Source organism: Momordica charantia, unplaced genomic scaffold, assembly GCF_013281855.1.
Source record: "Momordica charantia cultivar OHB3-1 unplaced genomic scaffold, Mcharantia_2.0 BLBB01000172.1, whole genome shotgun sequence".
Lineage (NCBI taxonomy): Eukaryota > Viridiplantae > Streptophyta > Magnoliopsida > Cucurbitales > Cucurbitaceae > Momordica > Momordica charantia.
Genome location: NW_028275328.1, coordinates 1 through 21217, shown reverse-complemented (window position 1 = coordinate 21217; position 21217 = coordinate 1). Strand labels below are relative to the sequence as shown.

General features: G+C 34.4%; 2 protein-coding genes and 2 pseudogenes across 2 annotated transcripts; 3 read left to right on the top strand and 1 right to left on the bottom strand.

Moving 5' to 3' along the window:
- The first annotated feature begins 203 nt into the window (after positions 1-203).
- LOC111025846 (squamosa promoter-binding-like protein 9) lies at positions 204-6026 on the top strand. The gene is made up of 3 exons (XM_088118485.1): positions 204-873; positions 4890-5029; positions 5173-6026. Exons 1-3 carry the CDS (start codon positions 494-496, stop codon positions 5802-5804), a joined length of 1152 nt encoding a protein of 383 aa, XP_087974611.1. The 5' UTR covers positions 204-493; the 3' UTR covers positions 5805-6026.
- A 1073-nt stretch (positions 6027-7099) lies between these two features.
- LOC111025806 (uncharacterized) lies at positions 7100-10321 on the bottom strand. The gene is made up of 4 exons (XM_088118484.1): positions 10086-10321; positions 9324-9860; positions 7805-7870; positions 7100-7670 (listed from the first exon to the last, which is right to left on the bottom strand). Exons 1-4 carry the CDS (start codon positions 10212-10214, stop codon positions 7611-7613), a joined length of 792 nt encoding a protein of 263 aa, XP_087974610.1. The 5' UTR covers positions 10215-10321; the 3' UTR covers positions 7100-7610.
- A 3364-nt stretch (positions 10322-13685) lies between these two features.
- On the top strand, positions 13686-14651 carry LOC148207190 (GDSL esterase/lipase At5g03980-like; annotated as a pseudogene).
- Positions 14652-16628: 1977 nt separating this feature from the next.
- LOC148207189 (protein STRUBBELIG-RECEPTOR FAMILY 2-like) lies at positions 16629-21189 on the top strand (annotated as a pseudogene).
- Positions 21190-21217: the final 28 nt, after the last annotated feature.

Here is a 21217-nt window from a genome sequence, read left to right as displayed (position 1 = left end):
AGGCAAAGAGAGATTGCAAGAGAAGTTTTTTCCAAAATGGCGATTGAGTATAACGAGAGAGAAGAAGGGCTTTGGGGAAGAATTGTGGCCGTCAGAGCGCCAAAAAGACCCCACATGAGTGCAAAATCTCTCAAAGGTTTAGCCTTTTTTCTCCTCCTCCCACTATTTTTGGCAGGGATAGGGAGGGCTGCGAGTGTGTAGCATACAATACCCAAGAGAGAAAAAAAAAAAAGGGAAAAAAGAAAACTTCAGCACTCAGCTGGCATGGGCCTCTGTCAGGTCTCTACTTTTTGCTGTCCCTACATCACCACCACCACCATTTTCTTTCTTCTCTCACTCTTCTTTCTTTCCCACTTCACCTTTAGCCCCTTTTCTCTCTCTCTTTCTTTCTTTCCCGCACAGTCAAAAAAACAGCCTCATAATGCGACCCCTCCTCTCTAGAAGCTCAACGGATGAGATTTAGAAGGGGGGTTTTGTGTTTTTTGGGTTTCTGATGGAAATGGATTGCAGCTCTTTGACCGAGTCTGGTGGGTCTTCCACTTCCTCGCCACACAACTCATCCGCTGAGTCGGTCAATGGCCTGAAATTTGGGCAGAAAATTTACTTTGAAGATGTGGGTATTGGGGAGCTCCCGAAATCAGGTGGGGGATCTTTCTCATCTTCGGCTGGAATTGCAACTGCACCCACCAAGAAAGCAAGGGGCGGCGTGGTTCAGGCTGCTCAACCCCCTAGGTGTCAGGTTGAAGGGTGTAGAGTAGATCTAAGTGATGCTAAGGCTTACTATTCACGCCACAAAGTCTGTACTATGCACTCCAAATCCCCCAAGGTCATTGTTGCTGGTCTTGAGCAAAGGTTTTGCCAGCAGTGTAGCAGGTCAGCTGCTCTCTAACTCTTGGTTTTTGTTGCAATTTTTTCCCCAGAGCTCTTACTGGTCTGTGATTTTTTTTCTTTTATCTTGGGTTGTTGAATATGCTTAGCACATGCTGAAACAATCTCTTTTCTGTTCCTGTGATCTGTGAGTTATTGGGTTTGATTAGTGAAGATTTTGTACTTCCTTTTGGGTCTTATGAATGGTTGTTAGGTTTCTCTTAGAAAATATGACAGAAGGATTCACTTGACTGTTTGTCATTTCTCTTTGTCTCTGTCCTGTTTTGTGTTTCTTTCTTGTGTCTAAACTTAGATTCATCATGTTCCTTGTGTCATTTTGGTTAAGTTTGTAGATACATATGAGTACGGAGCTGTAGCACAAGGTTGAATGTAGCAGCTTCTTGCTCACTTCAGAGGGCTTTATGTGTTTGTGGTTTTGGTTTCATCTCTCTTATCTATCAATGAGGTCTTATCTTCTTTTAGTTGGATTTATTTGGTTTTGGGTGGGGCCAACCTCTTTTTTTACAACGTCCAGCTGCTTGTATTTGAACCAAGCAGACCCTACAGAAAAGATTATGGAGCCAAATAGCACTCAAGACTATTATTTTTTAATTAATGATTCTAATTGTCTTTTTATTAACTCTGTTCTAATTGGATGTTGTCAATTCTCCACCTTTTGCTCGATATTATTTCTGGAGAGGGATATTAGTCAATACGATGGCCTACATCCAATCATTCTGACTATTCTTTTTTGTGCAACTACTTTTTTTTTTCTATCCCTTCTTTTTACTTTGTACAATTTTCATATCCAAAATGCCATATGGGTTTTTGTTGCAGCTTCCTATGGTGCATCAGGAACAAATATTTTAATCCCTTTTCTTGTTATTTTAGAAAGAGTTGTATGGTAGGAAGATTAATACAATGGAAGCTAGAAAACTTAATATTCTACACAACCCTCAAAGGCCAAGGAAGTTAACATAAATCCCTCTTATTGTTCAAAATAAGTACAGAAGTAAATTACAAAAGCCCTTTGGAGTGGGAGCCCAGCTAGACACATCAAAGTAAAAAACGGTTTAGATAATGTTCTTCTGTTAATGGCAATGATATCCTATTAAACTTCTTTTCTGATGGAGACAAGGCATTCTGTTTCATATGGAAAGATATATTGAACGTGGGAGTTCGAATGAACTCCTTAGATAAGCATTTGTCTTAGAGAGGCCTCAGGCAAGGGAAAACACTCTGTCTCCTATTAGTTCAAGTAGACGGTTGCCTTGGTAGGACACCTTTAAATAGGTTGGATTCTGGTTTTGTGGAAGGGTTTTAGATATTTGCTCCATCTAAATAATTTACAAATTTCTTGATGACACCCATTTTTATTGCAACATTCCCAAACTGGGTAAGGTTATGTATTGTTGAGTCATGAGTGGCCCAATTCATATCTTGGCCTCCCTCATAATGGGAATTTTTAAGTTGTCAGAAGTTTTTAATGCTCTGTTATCCAGAAGATTATGACCAAGTGGCAGAAAATGAAAGAATTTAGGTGCCTTGTGGTGTGTCTAAAGAGTGAGGGAAAATCTTCATGAACTTCTTGTCGGGCTGGGAGGTGTCCCAGGTTGGAAGGAGGGTCTCATTCTTGTAGATTGGAACTTAGTGCCTCCCCCATTGATAGTGGTGGCTCAGGTATTTGGGATTTTGAAGAAAAGGACCATGTCCGTGCCACCCAAATGGCTACGGAGGTTTCCTCTTGAAAAAGATGAATTTTTGAATTTTGCCATAGGATAAATTCAAGTGAGTTTGGATTTGGTCTTGGTGGTTGATTCTCAGGAAGTAGAGTGGTTAGCTCAAGAAGCTGGGCTAAGGAGATCTCAAGTCTTAGCCCTTAGGCATATTGATGCCAATCATAGTCATTTTGGGATGGGCGATAGTAAAGATTTGAGGGTTCTGGAAGATTTATGGATCGATCAGGGTCCTCTTGTAATTTTGTTTAGAATCATTTGTGTTCTCCAAACACTAAGGACTGGTACATTTTGGATATTTGGAATGAGGTTGTGATGTTGTGTTGGAATTTTGAAACTAGAAGAGACTTGCTGATTTTGCATTGGTTGAATGCATCAATTAAATCTGATTAAGAGGCTGGAGATGGTGGTCTTATTGAGATGATGACTACAGAGTTTTGAAGATAGCTTAGGCACCTTCATTTTCCACAAGGATTTATGTTTTTTTTTTTGGAGACACAATTATACAAAGAACAGAAAATTCTTCCTTTGTTTTTTTCGAACTATTGCATGGAGGTTCTATGTGCAAGAGAGTTCAGCAGGGAAATCCCATTATGGCTCTTGACAAAGTTGGTGTTGTGCTGTCATGTCATCTTGGAGTTGTGGAGGAAGCTACTAACTTATTTGGCTGGTTCTTAGTATTCCTGAATCATGTTAAGATCACCTCTTATAAAGCTAATTCTATGGCCACATGAGAAGTTTGATTGGAAAATGTTAAGGTATCCATAAAACATTAAATTCACTACAACCCATCACCTTAAGCTTTTGTGTTGACGGGTGATTTAACATGGTATTAGAGTAGGAAGTCCTGTGTTCGATCTCCAGTAATGTCATTTACTCTCTGTTAAAATTAGGGCCTTGTACAAAATTGCAAGCCCATAAGCGAAGGGGAGTGTTAAGGTATCTATAAAAGATTAAATTTATCGTAATTCATCAGTTTAAGCTTTTAGGTTGGTTAGTGGTTTAATAGAAAGAAACGTGAGGTTATTCCCCAGAATGGAAGACCCATGAGTAGGGTTTGTGATAACATTTCTTTTGTTACTTCTTTCTTTTGTTAATTTTGATTTGTGTTAGAGGCTTTCTGCTATCGCTTTGGCTTAAGGCTGTGTACCTTCCTTTCATTCAATGAAGTCTTATTTCTTCTTTTAAAAGAAATGAAATATTATCATTTCTATGTGTATTCAAATTAAGATCCATTACAATGTTATGATATTTCATTAGATCGGTAAAATATACAAAAGAAAGGGGAAGAGAAAGACAACCCACAACCAAAAGGGTTTTACAAGAACAACCTCCAATCAGTTCAAACCATGGTGGCCACCTACCTAAGATTTAATATCCTACAAGTTACCTTGTCAACCAAATGTAGTAGGGTCAGGCGGTTGACCCGTGATTAGTCGAGGTGCGCGCAAGCTAGCCCGGACACACGAATTTCAAAAAAAAAAAAAAGAACAACCTCCAATCGGCCGAAATCCAAAATATCAGTAATAGAGTAATTTTGCCTACCCAAAAGTTGTAACAAAAAGGACACTGTCCATAAAATATGAAAAATAACTTTATTTGATAATTGATTTCTTTAGCCTTTTTCTTCGAACAAGATGATTAAGGAGGAGTCGGGAGAGGAGAGGTTGTCAGCCACCTTGAGTACACTGGCTCTTTAGTCTTCTGAACTTATGAATCGCTAAAACGACTTATAATAATTCTTTGGTTTAAATATTATTTTGGTCCTATACTTTTAGCTTTTGCTCATTTTAGTCCTTATACTTTTGAGACATTTATTTTGGTCCCTATACTTTTAAAAAGTGACCGTTTTGGTCCTTAATTTTCTTTTTTATCACATTTTTTTCAATTATAATTTTAGAATGACATTCCAGTCAATAAATTTCTTGAAATATAGCTATAGATTTGTATTTGAGAGTTTTATTGTATATAAAATTTGTGTTAAAATTTTCCAAATTGGGACCAAAATATCACTTTTTTCTTTAAAAGTATAACGACCAAAACATTCATTTTGGTAACTCCTTTTTTGTATTTTTTGATTCTATGCTCTTGAAACATTTTTCAAGAACAGCTCCTTGGGGGCCCAATCGATTGATGTGTAAGGATAATATTTGTCTATGGTCTTTATTATTTTCCTTGTCTTGTAATATATGTTTTAGTACATCCAGATGTTTTTTCTTCCCTGTATGTGAAGTATGCTTTCAATAGTTCACTGAAACTGATTGCTGCTTTGGTAGTTTTTGCCAGATTTCATCAGCTTCCTGAGTTTGATCAAGGAAAACGTAGTTGTCGCAGGCGTCTGGCTGGTCATAATGAGCGCCGTAGGAAGCCTCCACCCGGGTCATTATTATCCACTCGTTATGGCCGCTTCTCTTCATCGATCTTTGGTTAGACATTGCCATCATCATTTACTAAACTTCAGGATAAAAATGATCTAACTTCAAGTTAACCTAAAGAGCTATCTAATTTTTGTATCATCAACTTATCTTTTGCGGAAAACTAACCATTTGTTTGCTGCTTGCAATGATAGAAAACAGCAGCAGGGTTGGAAGTTTTCTAATGGACTTCAGTGCATACCCGAAGCTAACCGGAAGAGATGTATGGTCGGCTATGAAATCATCTGAACGGGTACCCGGAAACCAAACAATCACTGCCATGGGAAAATATACCCCTCATCCATGGCAGAGCAGCTCTGAGAACAATCCATCTGAACTTTTCGTGCCAGGTTCTGCAGTTGGGACCAGTTTTTCTGGTCCTGGGAATCCTTCTGGAGAATGCATCAATGGAGTCACTGACTCAACCTGTGCTCTCTCTCTTCTGTCAAACCAAACATGGGGCTCCAGAAACCGAACATCATCGGCTCTTGAGGTAAATGCCTTGTTGAATGTTGAAGGTGCGCTCGTGGCTCAAACTACAGCAACTCATGCTGCTGCCAACCACTTCCCGACCGCACCGTGGGGTTTCAAGGGGAATGAAGCTGCTGCTAGCAGCAGCTCCCAGGACCACCTGACATCTGATCTGGGTCTGAATCAAGTTTCACAGGCGCTTACCAGTTTCTCTGGTGATGTCCAGTTTCCTCATCATCAAGGTAGGAGGTCGTACATGGAACTCGGGCATTCGAGCGCCTTCAACTCCACCCAGCATCTGCACTGGTCACTTTGAAGTGGTGCAGTTCCTCCACTCTTCTGATGGAATCAGTCCTCTTTTAGGCTTTGAATAATTGGCTCGAGACATCAGAGTCATCGCCTACGCCATTCCCAGACCGTTGGGTTTATTCGTAAACTATTGTTCCTTTCTGTTTTAAGACAAACACCTGCAAGGCTTGAAACCTGAACTTTGCCTTTTGAAATTTGACTCTGGAACTACCTGATGCTTTTGTGTTTACTCTTGTTTTGCCATTTCTAGCTGCTTGATTTTGGATGCATGAATGTCACCAAGTATGTGCAGGAATGGAAAGCGAACTCATAGGCCATCTTCTTAGAGTAGAGGAATCATGTCGAGTTTGATTGAAATAGGCCACCAAAATGATTTGGTCCGTTTGATAACAATTTCGTTTTTAGTTTTTTGTCTTTAAAAATTAAATTTAAAAACAATTTGTCATATAGTTTTTATTAACATTTTCAAAACTTAAGCTAAATTTTGAAAAAATAAAATTAGTTAGTTAAGAATTTAAATATGTTTTCAATAGAGATGAAAAAATTACTGCATAAATTAAGAAAATGTAAAATAAAAAACGAAATGTGTATAAAAGTGCACCTTTATTTCTGTTTTTTTTCCTTCCGAAATAGAACATGATTATGTTTTCTGTTACTTTATTATTAAAAATTAAAGGGAATGTTTTGGTTATATTATAATCTTTCAATTATAGACATGTTGAATTTAAGTCTATTTTCGGAATTAAAACTTAAAATGTAATAGGAACACTAATTTACATCTCCAAAGAACAATTACTTTGAAGATTTGCAATTTGTTTTCAAAACTAAGTTTTTGTTTCGTTTTAAAAAAATTTTTTTAGAAATTGTGATTGAATAACTTGGTCAAATTATAAGTTCGTTTATTTATTTATTTTTTTGATAATTGAGAGTCATAACTTTGCTTTCTTATATTCAAAAACTCCAAGTTCTGGTCTCGAAAAACATAAACTCCAAGGTCTAGCCTCGAAAAACATAAAGAGTTTTTTTGTTTTAAGTTCACCTAAAGGTTCAAACTTTAATATTATAAATTTAATTCACAAACTATGAATAGTTATAGCTGGCTACTACCTTAAGAATCAAACATGATCATGTTAGCTTGCAAGGTGCAGAAAGAGTTGGCTATGACAAGCCTGCATTCATAAAAGGGCAAAAATTGAATGCACATGAAAGAAATGAACGGTCAACCCAATAATAGGGTGCCTTTGAAAGAGCCATTGCCATCAGAGAGTTAGCGTTAATGGCTACGAGCAAAATGGTCGGGAGTTAGGCTAAATTATAAGTTTAATTCACAAATTTTGATGGTTATATCTCTCGATTATGTTTAGGATTGTGATTTGACAGAGTTAAAATAGTTATTTAAATATAACATCATACACTTACAAGACAAACCTTGTATGATTCCAAATTCTCTCATAATTTGTACTCAAAAGGGCACACAGTAGGATGAAGCTTGGCCAAGTACAATATAAAGCAGTTAGCAGACCGTCAATGGGGTGTTCTGCACTACTCGTATAGCTCAATGTGAAAACTTTAGAGATCTGTAAGTGTACCTCTGGCCATCCATTGTCAAGGTTAGATGATTCCCAGAAGCGAAAAATTGTTGTTTCGAACAGCAACTTCGGACTGGACTCCTGTATGAGAGACTACTCCATTCGTGTTGAGAGTATTGAAGCACATGATACAAATACAACCCTTGATCTGAAGGGGAGACTTGCAACAAAGCCCATCTCCATGGAAGTGTTTGGAGCAAAAGGTATAGTTCAGAGTTCAGTGATCAGTGATCATCTTCACTAATTCCTGGACAGTTAGATATGAGCAACTCCATCGAGTCGTACTGGCAGAAGCAGAAGAAGGATGTTAGAAAAGCAGGATTCTGGTGGTTGGTAATATAACATAGAAGACTACAAAAAGATAAAGTGCTTCAGTCTTTAACTATTGTGTCAGAGAATGGTGTATGTAATATGTCACCTGGTATCCACAGAAAACGCAATATCGATGTTCATCTCTCAGTTTCATCAATACATCCTCCAAATCCTGCATCAATTAGTCTTGTGTCATTCCAATTCCCAAGTAACGCTCACCAGAAATAATGCAAAATAATATCATGAATAATGTATTGCAGCCAAGCAGGCAGGTCTTATTAGGTCTACAAAAGGAACTTCACCATAAAAGACATTTAATACCCATAAGACTAACTTGGTTCCAGGATTTGAGTTATGACCTAAGGTTCATGCTAATTGGAATACCTTTCTGCAACCTCCGTGCCTCGGGTTCTTTCCTTTTTGTGCATTACATTAAATCATGACATTGTTACTTTTACATAAACCAGTTATCCTTGGAGTGGTACTGTAGTCAAATCAAGCATGTGGAGGGGAAAAGAAAAGATTTGACAGAGGTGTTGAACCAAGTTTGTGTTATGTGAAATTTTTCAACGTAAGAAAATCCGTTTTCTTGGCAAGTGTCCACCATCCCAAGTATTAGAGCTTGAGTTGAAAAGGTAATGACATATTGAATTTAGTTTCTTTCCAAGTGTCTTTACTTGCCAAAGAAGATTACCGTAGACTGTAGTTAACATCAACATTCTACTTGGTTCACAAGATGCAAAAAAGATGCAAAAAAACTGTTGACAGAAGCTACATAGAACCAAAAATATGAAGCTATCTTGAATGAAACTTAAAGAGAAACTTTATAGAATATAAGCAAAAACTTTCAGAAGGCTCTCACCATGATGCTTCAAGCTAGAGATGATGAAAAAAACTTTTTGTGCAATTAAAGCCAAAAAATTATAGTAGGCTATCTAAAGTGATTGATTCACGAATAAAAATTGATTGGCAGTTATGAAGCATTGTATATGAAGATTCTGAGAGATTCAATATGCTTGATTCTACCAATCACAGCTCCAATTGAAACTAGAATGAAATTGATAAAAGAGCTAAATGGAAAATATTTTGATCCTACACAAATAGCTTTTCTTGTTTGTTTTTGCTTTATGAGAATCCCCCACACACTTCCAACAAATGGTATAGAAATAAGATCCAAGAAATGACAAAATCATGAAAGTCATTCAATTCATAAAAAGTAACCTACAATCAAATCTTGAATTGTTCTACGAGTGCCTTGCAACTCTATAAGAAACATTTGGGGGGAAATTAAAACGGTCGTCCAAATGCCTAACCTTTGTATTAAGGCAATACAATTGGATGGGCGCTTATGGTCCAGCCCTTTATCAAGGCACTCCAACATAATTCATGCTAAACCTGCAACTCTCCACTGACTACTAAATTTGCCTTCTACCTATTGTAACGTATCTTAAATAATGTATTATGATCTTAACTCTAGCTTCAGAACGAGAATCTATTTCAAACTATGTAAGATAATGGTAAATTTTTCTCACTTTTAAGCCCAACATTGTCATAGAAATTAGAGAAATTTTACTTAAAGTTAACGGGGGGTGCAGGATGCTAGAATTTGCAGAATAGAATTGTACCTCTTCTGTTATAATCTCTTCCTCTTCTTCTTCCTGATCTTCTTCCTCTTCATTGTCCTTCTTCTCAGGCTCCACAATTTCCTTATTCTCCAATTGATCAAGTGCAGCCTTCGCCTTCTTGTAATTGACCACAATTCTTCGACTTCGCCACTGCAACTTCTGTCGAGACCCAAATTCCTCCATTAAAGCCTCCTGATGGCTCCTCTTTGTCTGAGCTCTAAACTCTTCTTGCTTCTTCTTCTCTTTGATCGGATCTTCCCTGCCAATTCCAGCTCGTGACCGTCGAATCTCAAGTCCCACTGGTTCTGCCAGACCTGATCCCCCCTTGCCCAAAGCTGCGCCAGGGGTGTACCCCATTTGCTTCAACAATTTAAACCCAATGTTCGATTGTGGAATTGGAGCCTCTATTCTGGCTAACGTCTGTTCATCTTCTTCGAATTGCTTCCGTTCTCTATCCAATCTGCGCTGTTCTTGCCAATTGAAGGTTTTGGGCTTCTTCTTCGAGGATTCAACAGCAGAGGTTCTGTTAGCAGGGAACTGCAAAAAAAAAAAAAAATGAAAAACAGATTCAACAAATTTCAATAAAGAATCAACAAAAAAAAAAAAAAACCCAACAGGCTTTGTTTGAAAACCAATAAAATCCAAGTGAAATTTACAGCAAATAGAGTAAATAAACCCTAGAATTCAAATGAATTGAGACAGAAAAAAAGGTCCGGTAATTCACAATTAGCCGAAGAATCAAGCAAAGCCAGAAGGGGTTACCTTTCTGGACAAGGATCTCGAAGAGGTAGTATCTTCTACAGGAAGCAACTTAGAAAGATCACCCATGTAGTCTTCTTCCTCTTCTTCATTGTCTGGTTCGTTGGTTTGCTTGAAAGCTGATTCAGCCATAGCTCGAGACCTTTGGAAGCTCAGAGTCTGGAACACATACAAATTCGGTTTCCCTAACGGTTCAAATCGGGGCCAATATGCAAAAGGAAGGCGCTGTTTGGACGAGATTAAATTATAAATTTATCTATTTATTATTTTGCTAGAGTACAACCCGCTGTAGAATCCAAGACTTCTGGATTATCTCGTTATGCTTTGTTTGACAATTATAAATTCCTCTATTGTTACACTGTAGATATTTTAAAATAAATTTTGTATGATTAGCCTACACTACGGAGTACCGTACCTATAAATTTTTTTTATAATGTTATAATATCTCGCTAGTGTCAAATCGTGCTAAATTGCATGGTAGGAGATTACGTACTTTTGGAAAAGATAAGCTCCGCCTTTTATAATGAAAAGGATAGACTCTGCCTCTTATAAAGAGATGGAGCTCTTTGCCTACTGTACTTACTTTGATGAATTATTCGCTGACAATTGAAAGATTCTTTAATAGCATAATTGTTCTATCGAATGTTGACAGATTTTCTGTTGGTCATAATCTTTCTAGGTCGGAACACTACTGTATTTGTGCTACGAATGGCCCGTCCTCTTCGTCTTAGGAGTGTTCAAGCTGAAGCCCATACATCCGTCTCCTCGTCTTGGGAAGTTTAGACACGCCTGTTGTGCTAAATTTCAACCTATAACACATATTGCTTGATTGTTAATATTAGGAGAGATAAAATAAATAATTTTAGTTTTATAAGTTACAAATAATTTTGTTTGTTAGTTTAGTGAGTGAAGGCACATGTATCGAACCATCAAGTTGAAAGTTTGAATACCTACACAAACATTTTACACTAAAAAAATAATAATTTTGTTTGAATCAAAGTGATAATGAAAAGTAATTTGAAAAATTAATAGGTTAGAATGACAAATAGGATAATTAGCATTAAAATAGTTAAATTAACTATTATGACACATTTTGTGGCTAGAAGTTGCTAAAAGTCAAAACCTACCTAAAAAGAAATTTACTCTGCATTTTCATATTTTTACATTTCTTTTATCTCATTTTTTCTATCACAATTGCAGTACAACAATGAAAGTTATATATTTTTAAAATACCAAAATGAACAAAACTGGATGAAAATAATATTTAAACATTTTTAATAATATTCAATCACGCAATTAATAAAGATATTATTTTATTGATTGAAATCAATAATTTCATTTACTATAAAAAGGAGTACCTACTAGCACTGTAAACTTTTTGCTTGAAAATCTTTGAAGAATATGTATTTAGTATGAGTGAAAAAAAGGCTCGATACATTGGGGGTATTCACAATTTCGTTCAGCTCGGTTTTAGTCCAATACACATAATGAAAAATAATTTATAATTTAAAAATATGCCACATAAAACTACCAGGTACATCATATTTCGATTAAAAAAATAAGGGTGATTGTGGTGGGTAGAAAAATAATTTATGTATTTCAAAAAATGTCACCAACTTTTCAAAATTTCAAATATAGCAAAATACTTGAATTTTTATTTTCGTAATTTTTATTATTTCAATTTTATCCTTATGATATCTGATATACATCCCATGTATATTTGTATATGATATATATCCAATGTATATTTGTATCTGATGTACATTCAATCTATATCTGATAACATTTGATGTACCTCTGATATACTCCAGATATACATTTGATGTACTACTGATAATACCTTATCATATGTACCCATGATATACATTATTAGATGTATGTATTATCTATTTATATCTATCTATCTGATGTACCTTAAATTTATGATATACTAAATATATTTGCAATTTATATACTAACTATAAGGTATATCGGTTGTTTAAATTCTAGTTTATCGTTGCAATTTGTTGGTTGATATACTAATATTATCAATAATATGGGTTACTATATCGCTACTATTTATTCTATATTAATATTAATTAGATACTAAATATAAGTGATATAAACGATTTAAATTTATAAAGTATATCAGATTTTTAACTTTTTTTTTTGGACGTACATGATCCACGTAAACCTTTTATACGATTACTTTTATATTTCAATTTTTTTTGCACCATTGTTTTCATATGAAAAAATATTATACCAACACACAAGTATTATAATTATATTAGTGGATATCATGATTATATTAGAGGTATATCAATAGTATATTAAGTATATATCAAATATCTATCAGTGTTATATTAGTGGTAAATCATATAATCATATATAAGAAGTTATATTAGTAGATATCACAGTTATTATAAGTGGTATATTATTTGTATATCAATGTTAAATTAGAGACATATCAAGTATATATCATAGATATATAAATGTTGTATCGACGTGGTAAATCAATGATTATCATACGTATATCAGTGGTACAAGTTCATCACTAGTTACAAGTAAATCAATTATATATCATTATTATATCAGTGGTATATTAGAGGCATATATCACTAGTAAGATATATTGCAGATATATTGAATTAGATCTCAATTTTATGTTGGAAAAAATGCTATATTTGACAAAACTAGATTTGGCTGCTATTTTGCTTATTTTACTAAATATTTTTTTTCCATATTTTCAACTGCACAAAAAATAGTGGTAATTTAGCTCCAAGTACCATCTAGAATCATTTTCAAAACATTAATGACGAAATTGTTAGATTTTGAAATCTAAGGACCAAATAGAATCTTAACTCAAATCTCATGGATTAAAAATGTAATTTATCTAAAATTTTAATAACATTTTAAACTAATTTTAACTATAACTAAAAAATGCATGTTATAAAATATTAATTAAATGAACATTAATTAAATCACTGGCTCATTTCTTCGAAGTTGAATTTTAATCTATCACCGCATTTTGTTGTATTGAAATTAATCACTTAGAGGCCATGAAATAATCTTTACAGTAATATATATATATTAAAATTATAAACTTTTAAAATTTAACGACTCCTAATTTTTTAAATTAAATATAATTAAAGGTAATTATATATTAAAGTTCAACATAAAAAAATTTGGCCTTAGACTATATTTTCTCAAAAATATCTATTACATGCTCACTCTAAGAAAATAATTATTTAAGTTTTATCTTTATTTAAAAAATAATATCTTTATTTTGCTTTAAAAATGGCAGAAGAAATTCCCATTCCGAGGAGGATTAGGAAATTCAAAACCAAATTTCTTTTATCCCACCAGAATGGGAAGAAATCAAAACCTATAAATAAGGCCTCACAATTATTCCATTCTTCACTCATTCACAAATTTTTCCTACGAGTCCATACTTTTAGCACCAAGCTCTCTCTTTTCTGCAACAATGGCGACTTCAAGTACAAGATCATCTTTCTCTCTTCTTCTTCTTCTTCCTCTTCTTCCACGGCCGAGGCTTGTATGTTCGATGCAATATACGCTAGAAATCTGATTCGTGAAAATCCGAACACTCCCTTCTCTCAACCATCAACTTGATTGGATGTTTTCTCATTTTAACTCCATTTGTTGTGATGAAAGAGGTAATTCATTTAATTAACCTATTTTTTTCTTTAATTATACATGTTGATTTATTTATTTTATTTTACTTTTTGGTATTTATATCTGATAGATTGCATCGAGAAATTAAGAAGTGCTTTGTTCTTTGGTTGGTGAGATTGGTGGGAATGACTATAATTATGCACTGTTCCAAGGTAAAACTATACAAGAGGTGAAATACATGGTGCCAAATGTTGTTGAAACCATAAAAAATGCTGTTGAGGTAATTTATATTTAGATACTTTTCACAAGCTATGTGGATTTGAGTTTTTTCCACTGATCACTATATATATTTTTTTATGATGATGTTTGCACAATGTGATAAGTTATGGTGCTACTCGGATTATTGTTCCCATGTTTTACCCATCTATCTCACTGGATTCCAAACTAATGATACAAGTGCTTATGACAAACTTTATTGTTTAAAGGGTTTGAATAGTTTGGCGAGTTATCACAATGATCAAATCAAGCAAGCCATTGAAGTATTAATTAAAAAGGAAGAATCCGCGTACCATTATCGTATATGGTGACTACTATAATGCATTGCTTTGGATCCTTCGTCATGCTTTTGTGCTCGGTATGCTATTCTATACATTTTACAAAATAATATTAGATCTTAAGATTTAGCATTAAGTTTATCAATTATCAATGATGTTGCATATCCATCTTTATATGAGCAGGTTTTGATGAAGCTTCATTACAAAAATCATGTTGCGGGATTGGAGGCAACTACAACTTTAACCTCATGAAGATATGGAGACTTCCGGATGTACCAGTTTGCCCAAACCCTAATGAACATATAAGTTGGGATGGAATCCATTTGACGCAAAAGGCTTACAAATTCATGACACAGTGGCTCATCCACGACATCCTCCTAAAATTATACTACATTGTTTAAATTTTATTTTAGTGGGGTTTTTTTTTTATTAATGATTATGATTTATGACATTATTGATTTATTAATAAAATGCAAGTATTACATTTATTATATAGTCCCAATTATAATTTCAGGTTTGGTTTCCATTTTTCAACCTAAAAATTTGTGAAAATCAACAAAACTCTGGCTTAAAAAGAAGATACAGTCCATTTAAAAAGACATAATTGGCAATGAATTACAAATGGTAAACCCAAGTAGAAAAATTTATACGGATTCTGTGAGTGAAACCATAAATTTTCTTTTAATACTTTACACAGTTTTTTTTTTTTGGACTAAAAGACTTTACACAGTTTATGTTGATATATATCAATTATTATTAGCGAAAATATCATATAATATCAAACATAAATAATTTATTATAACTATTTTACGTCTATCATTATTTTAAATATGAAGCTAAAATATAATTCAAATCACAAATCAAACGTAGTCTAACGCTCCTTCAAAATCAATTTTCTAACCCATAATTCAATCTTTTAGGACAAAAACATAATGAAAATAAATTAATGAAGTGGGAAGGATGGAGAGTCCTATCACCAAATAAATATTATTATATTTTACTAGTACAGTCTATAACTTATTTGAAGGTTGGTCAATTAACGATTAAAGTATCTCACAGATCATATTTAGAACCATTTCTCAAATTCAGAGATCATTGTCTATTTTAAGACTTTAGGATCAACTTTACACCTATTTCAAATCATAGAAACTAAAAAATGTATTTTGTCCAAGTTTGAAAATTCGTTTAACAAAATATACTAAATCTAGAAAATTCAAGGAAGAAAAAAACTTAAAACATATTTAAAAAGGTGGTGTAAGATCAACTTGCCTCATAAAAATATATAGATTTAAATACTATTTTGATCCTATATTTTTAGTTTTGAATTATTTTGATTCCTGTATATTAAATTATTAACCACTTTTAAAGTATTATCTATAGATTCACATCTCCCTTTTCATAATAGTCTTAACTACTAAATTATATTGGAGTTGTTATATCAATAATTAAGCTCAATACGTCAACATTACACCCTATATTTTAAACTAAAATGAAAGAAATAAAATTTTATTTTCATGACCGTTAATTTGTTTGTATGACATATAACTTTTCATTATTATGCCTATAACATTCTAAATTACCAAACCTAAACTTAGCTCAACTGATAAAGAAGTTTTTTTAGTACAATATATGAGGTGGAGGATCGAACTCACAACTTCTTGATTACAGATATATGTCAATTACGGCTAAACTATGCTCACTTTGACACCCGTAAAACAACTTATAGAGACCGTTTGTTTCATGGAATGGTCATCCAGATGTTTGTATTTGTTTGATAGGAATGTTGGATTCCTGAGAATTCTTTGATGCCTATATGGGAGGATGTAACATGAGTTTCTAAGATTTCCGTGTTGAGGACATCTTCTTTTGACAATTTTATCCCTCATCGTTTTTGTTCTATAATTTTTTTCATCAATAATATTTATTTCTCATTTATTTTATCTTATTTTTAATATAAATGTATGCGCTGATTCATTGATAAATGTCTAAATATAATTCTATTTATATGCTACATTTAGATATAAAAAATAAACACTGGTGGATGGTATAATATCTTAATTTATTTTTAATTCAAATGTAGGGTGCCATCTTTCCTTTATTTTACTCTTTTAATAGTCACCAAACATAAACTAAAATTGACATAAAAATATATTATTAAATTAATAGAAGTACAATTTTTATATAAATTCAAATAATATTAAATTTAATATATAAATTATATGACGATCGCTAACGGCATTTTTGGAACATTACATAAATTTACAATATTCCCATATATCGTTATAAGAAACGTAGTTATTTGAAATTCCAAACATCTAAAATTTCGGGCATATGAGATATTTCCAAAAAAACAAACGGTCCGTATCAAAAAATTTATAAATTTGAATCTAGAGTTTGGAAGAGCTTGTAATAAAAAAATAAAAAAAATCCAACCGCCTAACCGTTTCAGCGGACGTGGACGCCAGCTCATCAAATTTCCCGCCATTGCAAAAACTTCGTCGTCTTCATCGCCGGGATATAGTACTCGTTATTGCAGGCGATTTTTCCATTTTTCATTTTTTTTTCTCACTCCACTCTTGTCCGTACGAGCCATTTTCTCTCTGTGAGACCATCCGTTTGCTTTCTCGAAGGTACGGTTTTCAAACCCTAATTTCCTCCGAAGAACTTCTCGGCGTGGCGGTGTCATCTTTTCGGACTTCTGGTTGCAGAGAAAGAGGAGTAAGAAGTAAACTTTTCTTCCTCTGTTTTGCTTCGCGATTCAGTTTACTACATTCTTTTGTCTTTGTTGATTCTTACATGAAATTTTTCTGTTTGGCTTCTTATAATGAGGTTTAATAATCTTCTTGTACACAACAAGCATGTTCTTGACATTTTATTTGTGTTCGATCGATTCGCAGAGAAACATCAAACTGGATGGTTTTGGTTTTCGGGAGAAATGCTCCAACAGCGTCTGTATGCGTATTTTAGTGTCGTTGTCTATTCGACAATCCTGACTTCGCTGGCTCGGGCGTTCACTAACCCGCCGGATGGTAACTGTACTACCTGTTTGTTTGAATGCGGCATGTTTTTAGTTTCTTGGAGCTTTGAATTAGAAGAAAAGATTGAAATAGATCATTGATTTTTGTGGCCATAGTTTCTTGACATTAATTTCTGGTGACATCTTGACTTCTTGAATATAAACTCTCTTCAGCTTCTTTATGGAATTCCAGTCAACTTTAATTTTGCTTTACTTCGGCGAATCATTCCGAAGCTTTTTAGGTATTTTGTTATCCGTTATTGAAGAATCGATACTGTGTACCAGTGACAGCACTTCAGGATTTTTACAGTGCTTTGAATTATCCATCAGAGCTTAAAGGATGGAGAAAAGAAGGTGGAGATCCTTGTGAGGAATCATGGGCTGGAGTTTCTTGCTCTGGGTCATCTGTAATATACCTGTAATCACATAATTGTTTCTCTGAACTACACACCATAAGCATATGCTTGATGCTATGTTTCCTTCTTTGATTGAAATATTACTCTGATCACTGTCTCTGCTTCTGCAGTAAACTTCATGGACTGAACCTCACTGGGAATCTTGGAGGGCAGCTCAATAGTCTTAATACTTTGAAGCAACTGTAAGTTAATTTTAATGGAACAATTTTCACTGTTGCTAATTTCAGTGTGTAAAAGTCTGTTTAATTGTTTGTTTAGGGATGTTAGTTCCAATAGACTTACGGGTGGAATTCCTCGCAACTTGCCCCCTAATGCCACTCATATGTAAGTTGTATGTGAATGTGATGTTTTTTCATTCATGTTTGTTGTATAATTAAAAGAGTTATTTTTTCTGTTTGTTACATCCGTTTAATAGATTCAGTAAAATTCCTGATCTATTGCAGAAATATGGCATTCAACAATTTGAGCGAAAATATTCCACATACTTTATCTAACTTGGGAAGTCTCCGACATCTGTAAGTTGATCCTTGACTATGCGTAGTATTACTGTTTAAAGGTCGTTCGTTCTTACCCATAGTCTTTTGCATGCAGGAATCTGAGCCATAATACTCTATCTGGTGTGATTGGAAATGTGTTCACTGGTTTACAGAATTTGAGGGAGATGTACGCTTCCTTCTTCGCTATAAAAGCTATTTCTGCCTTTGAATTGAACTGAAATGAAGGGAGAATCTACCAAGCACCCTCTCATTTGCATCTTACAACATATCTTTCTAATTTACTATACAATAAAGTTTCATGATTTTTCTACAAGTTGGGTCTTGTATTCAGATATTAACTCATAACATTTTTGGGTATTTAAACTTTTACATACAAGCCCTTTTTGTCAAGAGATTCAACCAATGATTCTCACAGGGACTTGTCATATAATGGATTCACTGGTGATTTGCCAAGTTCATTCGGTTCCCTGACAAACATCACCAGGCTGTGAGTTTCTTGTACTTGATTATTTCTTCTTCTTTCTTAGTTCAACAAATTGAACAACTATTTATCACATTAATGCTATCAAGACTAGGTTCTTGCAGGACAACAAATTCACTGGATCGGTTGCCTACTTGTCTCACCTTCCATTAATTGACTTGTATGTTATCCATGGCTTCCTCTTACCTTCTTCTCCACTACCCCGTCCTCTCTGTAGAATTTCTGACTTACTTCATCTGGCTACCTTTGTACTCACTCACATATCTCTTCTTTCAGGAACATCCAAGACAATTATTTTAGTGGCATTATTCCCGGAAGTTTTAGAACTATTCCAAACTTGTGGTATTCTTTTCAAATTTCAGCTGTTGGTGGATTTCTTTACCTAAACTGAAAATCAAGTTTACTCAAACGATTGTTTCTGATTTGTTTTCTCTTCGCCTTTGTTTAAGGATTGGGGGAAATAGGTTCCGTCAAGAAGTCAATTCTCCACCCTGGGATTTCCCCCTGGAAAAAGCACCAGTGGTGAAAAACATCAGTGGTCCTCCAACAACCAAGTCAAATGCCATCCAGAATTATCCCTCTCGTGGTAGTATAGTCAGGCATGAGAAGAAAAGGCTCGGTCCTGGTGGAATAGTTCTCCTGGTTGGGGGGATAACACTAGTAGTAACCTTTACGGCTCTCTTTGTTGTTTTCACCATGAAGAAAGTACATGAAAAAGAAAATAAATTTGAAGATTAGCAATATTTTACCCCGTTCTCTCCCTCTTGACAAATCTGAAGGTGAATCCTTCTCCTTGTTAAGTTCTTCCAGCTTTTTGCCTTTTTTATTTCCAGATGTCTTTATTTTGTTGTTTTGATGCTGTTTAAGTATAACTAGATACAAGTTCATTGGCTAATCTTTATAACTAATGAATTGATTAAAAAATCCATTTTTCATACTGGTAGAATTTTGACATATATATTTTTAGTCCCATAGTCTATGTTTTCACATAATAATGGAAGCTTTATTTCTGATCTCAACGTGCTACTTTTCTGCTTCTGAGGTCTCAGATATGTGTCATAAGTCCATATGCTTCTATCCATGCCCCATTATGTCGCAATGGAAATTCAAATGTTGATATTTGATGATTATAATCATTCAAGTATGCGAAAGACTGTTTTCTTGAATTCGTTTAAGATTTGTGATGGAAAATATTCAATGTTTTTGGGAATCCATCTTTTTAGTACTATGAGAAGGAGAAGGCTGTGCCATTTTCTTCCGAGATGTTACACTTCTATTTTCTCTGATAGATGGTTCGTCTACTGCACCAGAAGAAAGTTCACGAATTTGTCCCTTAGTTCTCTACTTATGGGTGGTCCAAGGCCTATACCTCTATTAAATCACACAAGAACCGAGAAATTTTCTGGAAGAAAGGTTTCTCAAAGAGATGCAGGCTCCCGGTGAGAACAAAAGTTTACACTCTAGCAGAGCTTCAATCTGCAACAAACAACTTTAGCGATGCGAATCTTCTTGGAGGGATCTCTTGGTGCTGTTTATAGAGCTGAATTTCCTGATGGCCAAGTAAAAATGTTCCTATTATGAGAGAAGTTTTTAACTGACCTCCATTAACTTCTTTCTGACTTCTAATTCCCAACAGGTTTTGGCTGTGAAAAACATCAACATGGAAGAACTCTCTTTTACAGAAGAAGAGCAGTTTCTGGATGTGGTATGGACTGCTTCCCGTTTGAGGCACCCGAACATTGTTTACACTGTTTTGGATATTGTGTAGAGCATGGACAACATTTACTCGGATATGAATATGTTCGAAATTTGTCTCTTGGTGACGCTTTACACTGTGAAGCATACATGCCTCTGTCATGGACTGTCCGTTTCCAGATTGCTCTTGGAGTTGCTAGGGCCTTAGAGTAAGTAAATTATTCGATCATCAAGTTCATATCTTCTGATCTTAGACTGATTAAGGAACGAGGTTCCCCAAACATCAATCAGCGATCAAAGACCTCTAGTTCGTCTTTAATTTTTGCATTCAATATTCATGATAGTTCATCTTTAATTTTGCATTCTATATTCATAATATTTCATCTTTAGTTTTGCATTCTATATTCATAATGCTTTTTCAACTTACTTAATCTTAGACCAACTTAAAAGGCATTTTTCATGTATTAGCGTATTAGGTGAAATGCCTTTTCTCTTAGCACTTTTTTGAAACGTACTAATTTATAAATACTTCCTACCATGAAAATTTTGACTTTTTACCCTGTTTGTGAAATGTAAAATTTTTTGGTTAGTACCTTCAAAAGCCACTCTCTCTTACCTCGAGACAAAGTTATCGATGATAATTGTATTCTTGTGGGTTATAACTGTGTTGCCTTTTGGGTTTTCAGTTATTTGCATACAAGCTTTTTCCCTCCATTGCTCACTGCAATCTGAAGGCTTCCAACATCTTACTTGATGAAGAACTGATATGCCTCGTATTTGTGATTGTGGGTTGTCTGTTTTGAGGCCACTTGTGATCAATAGAGTTAAACAAAGGTAAAATACAGTTGAGAACATGCTTTTT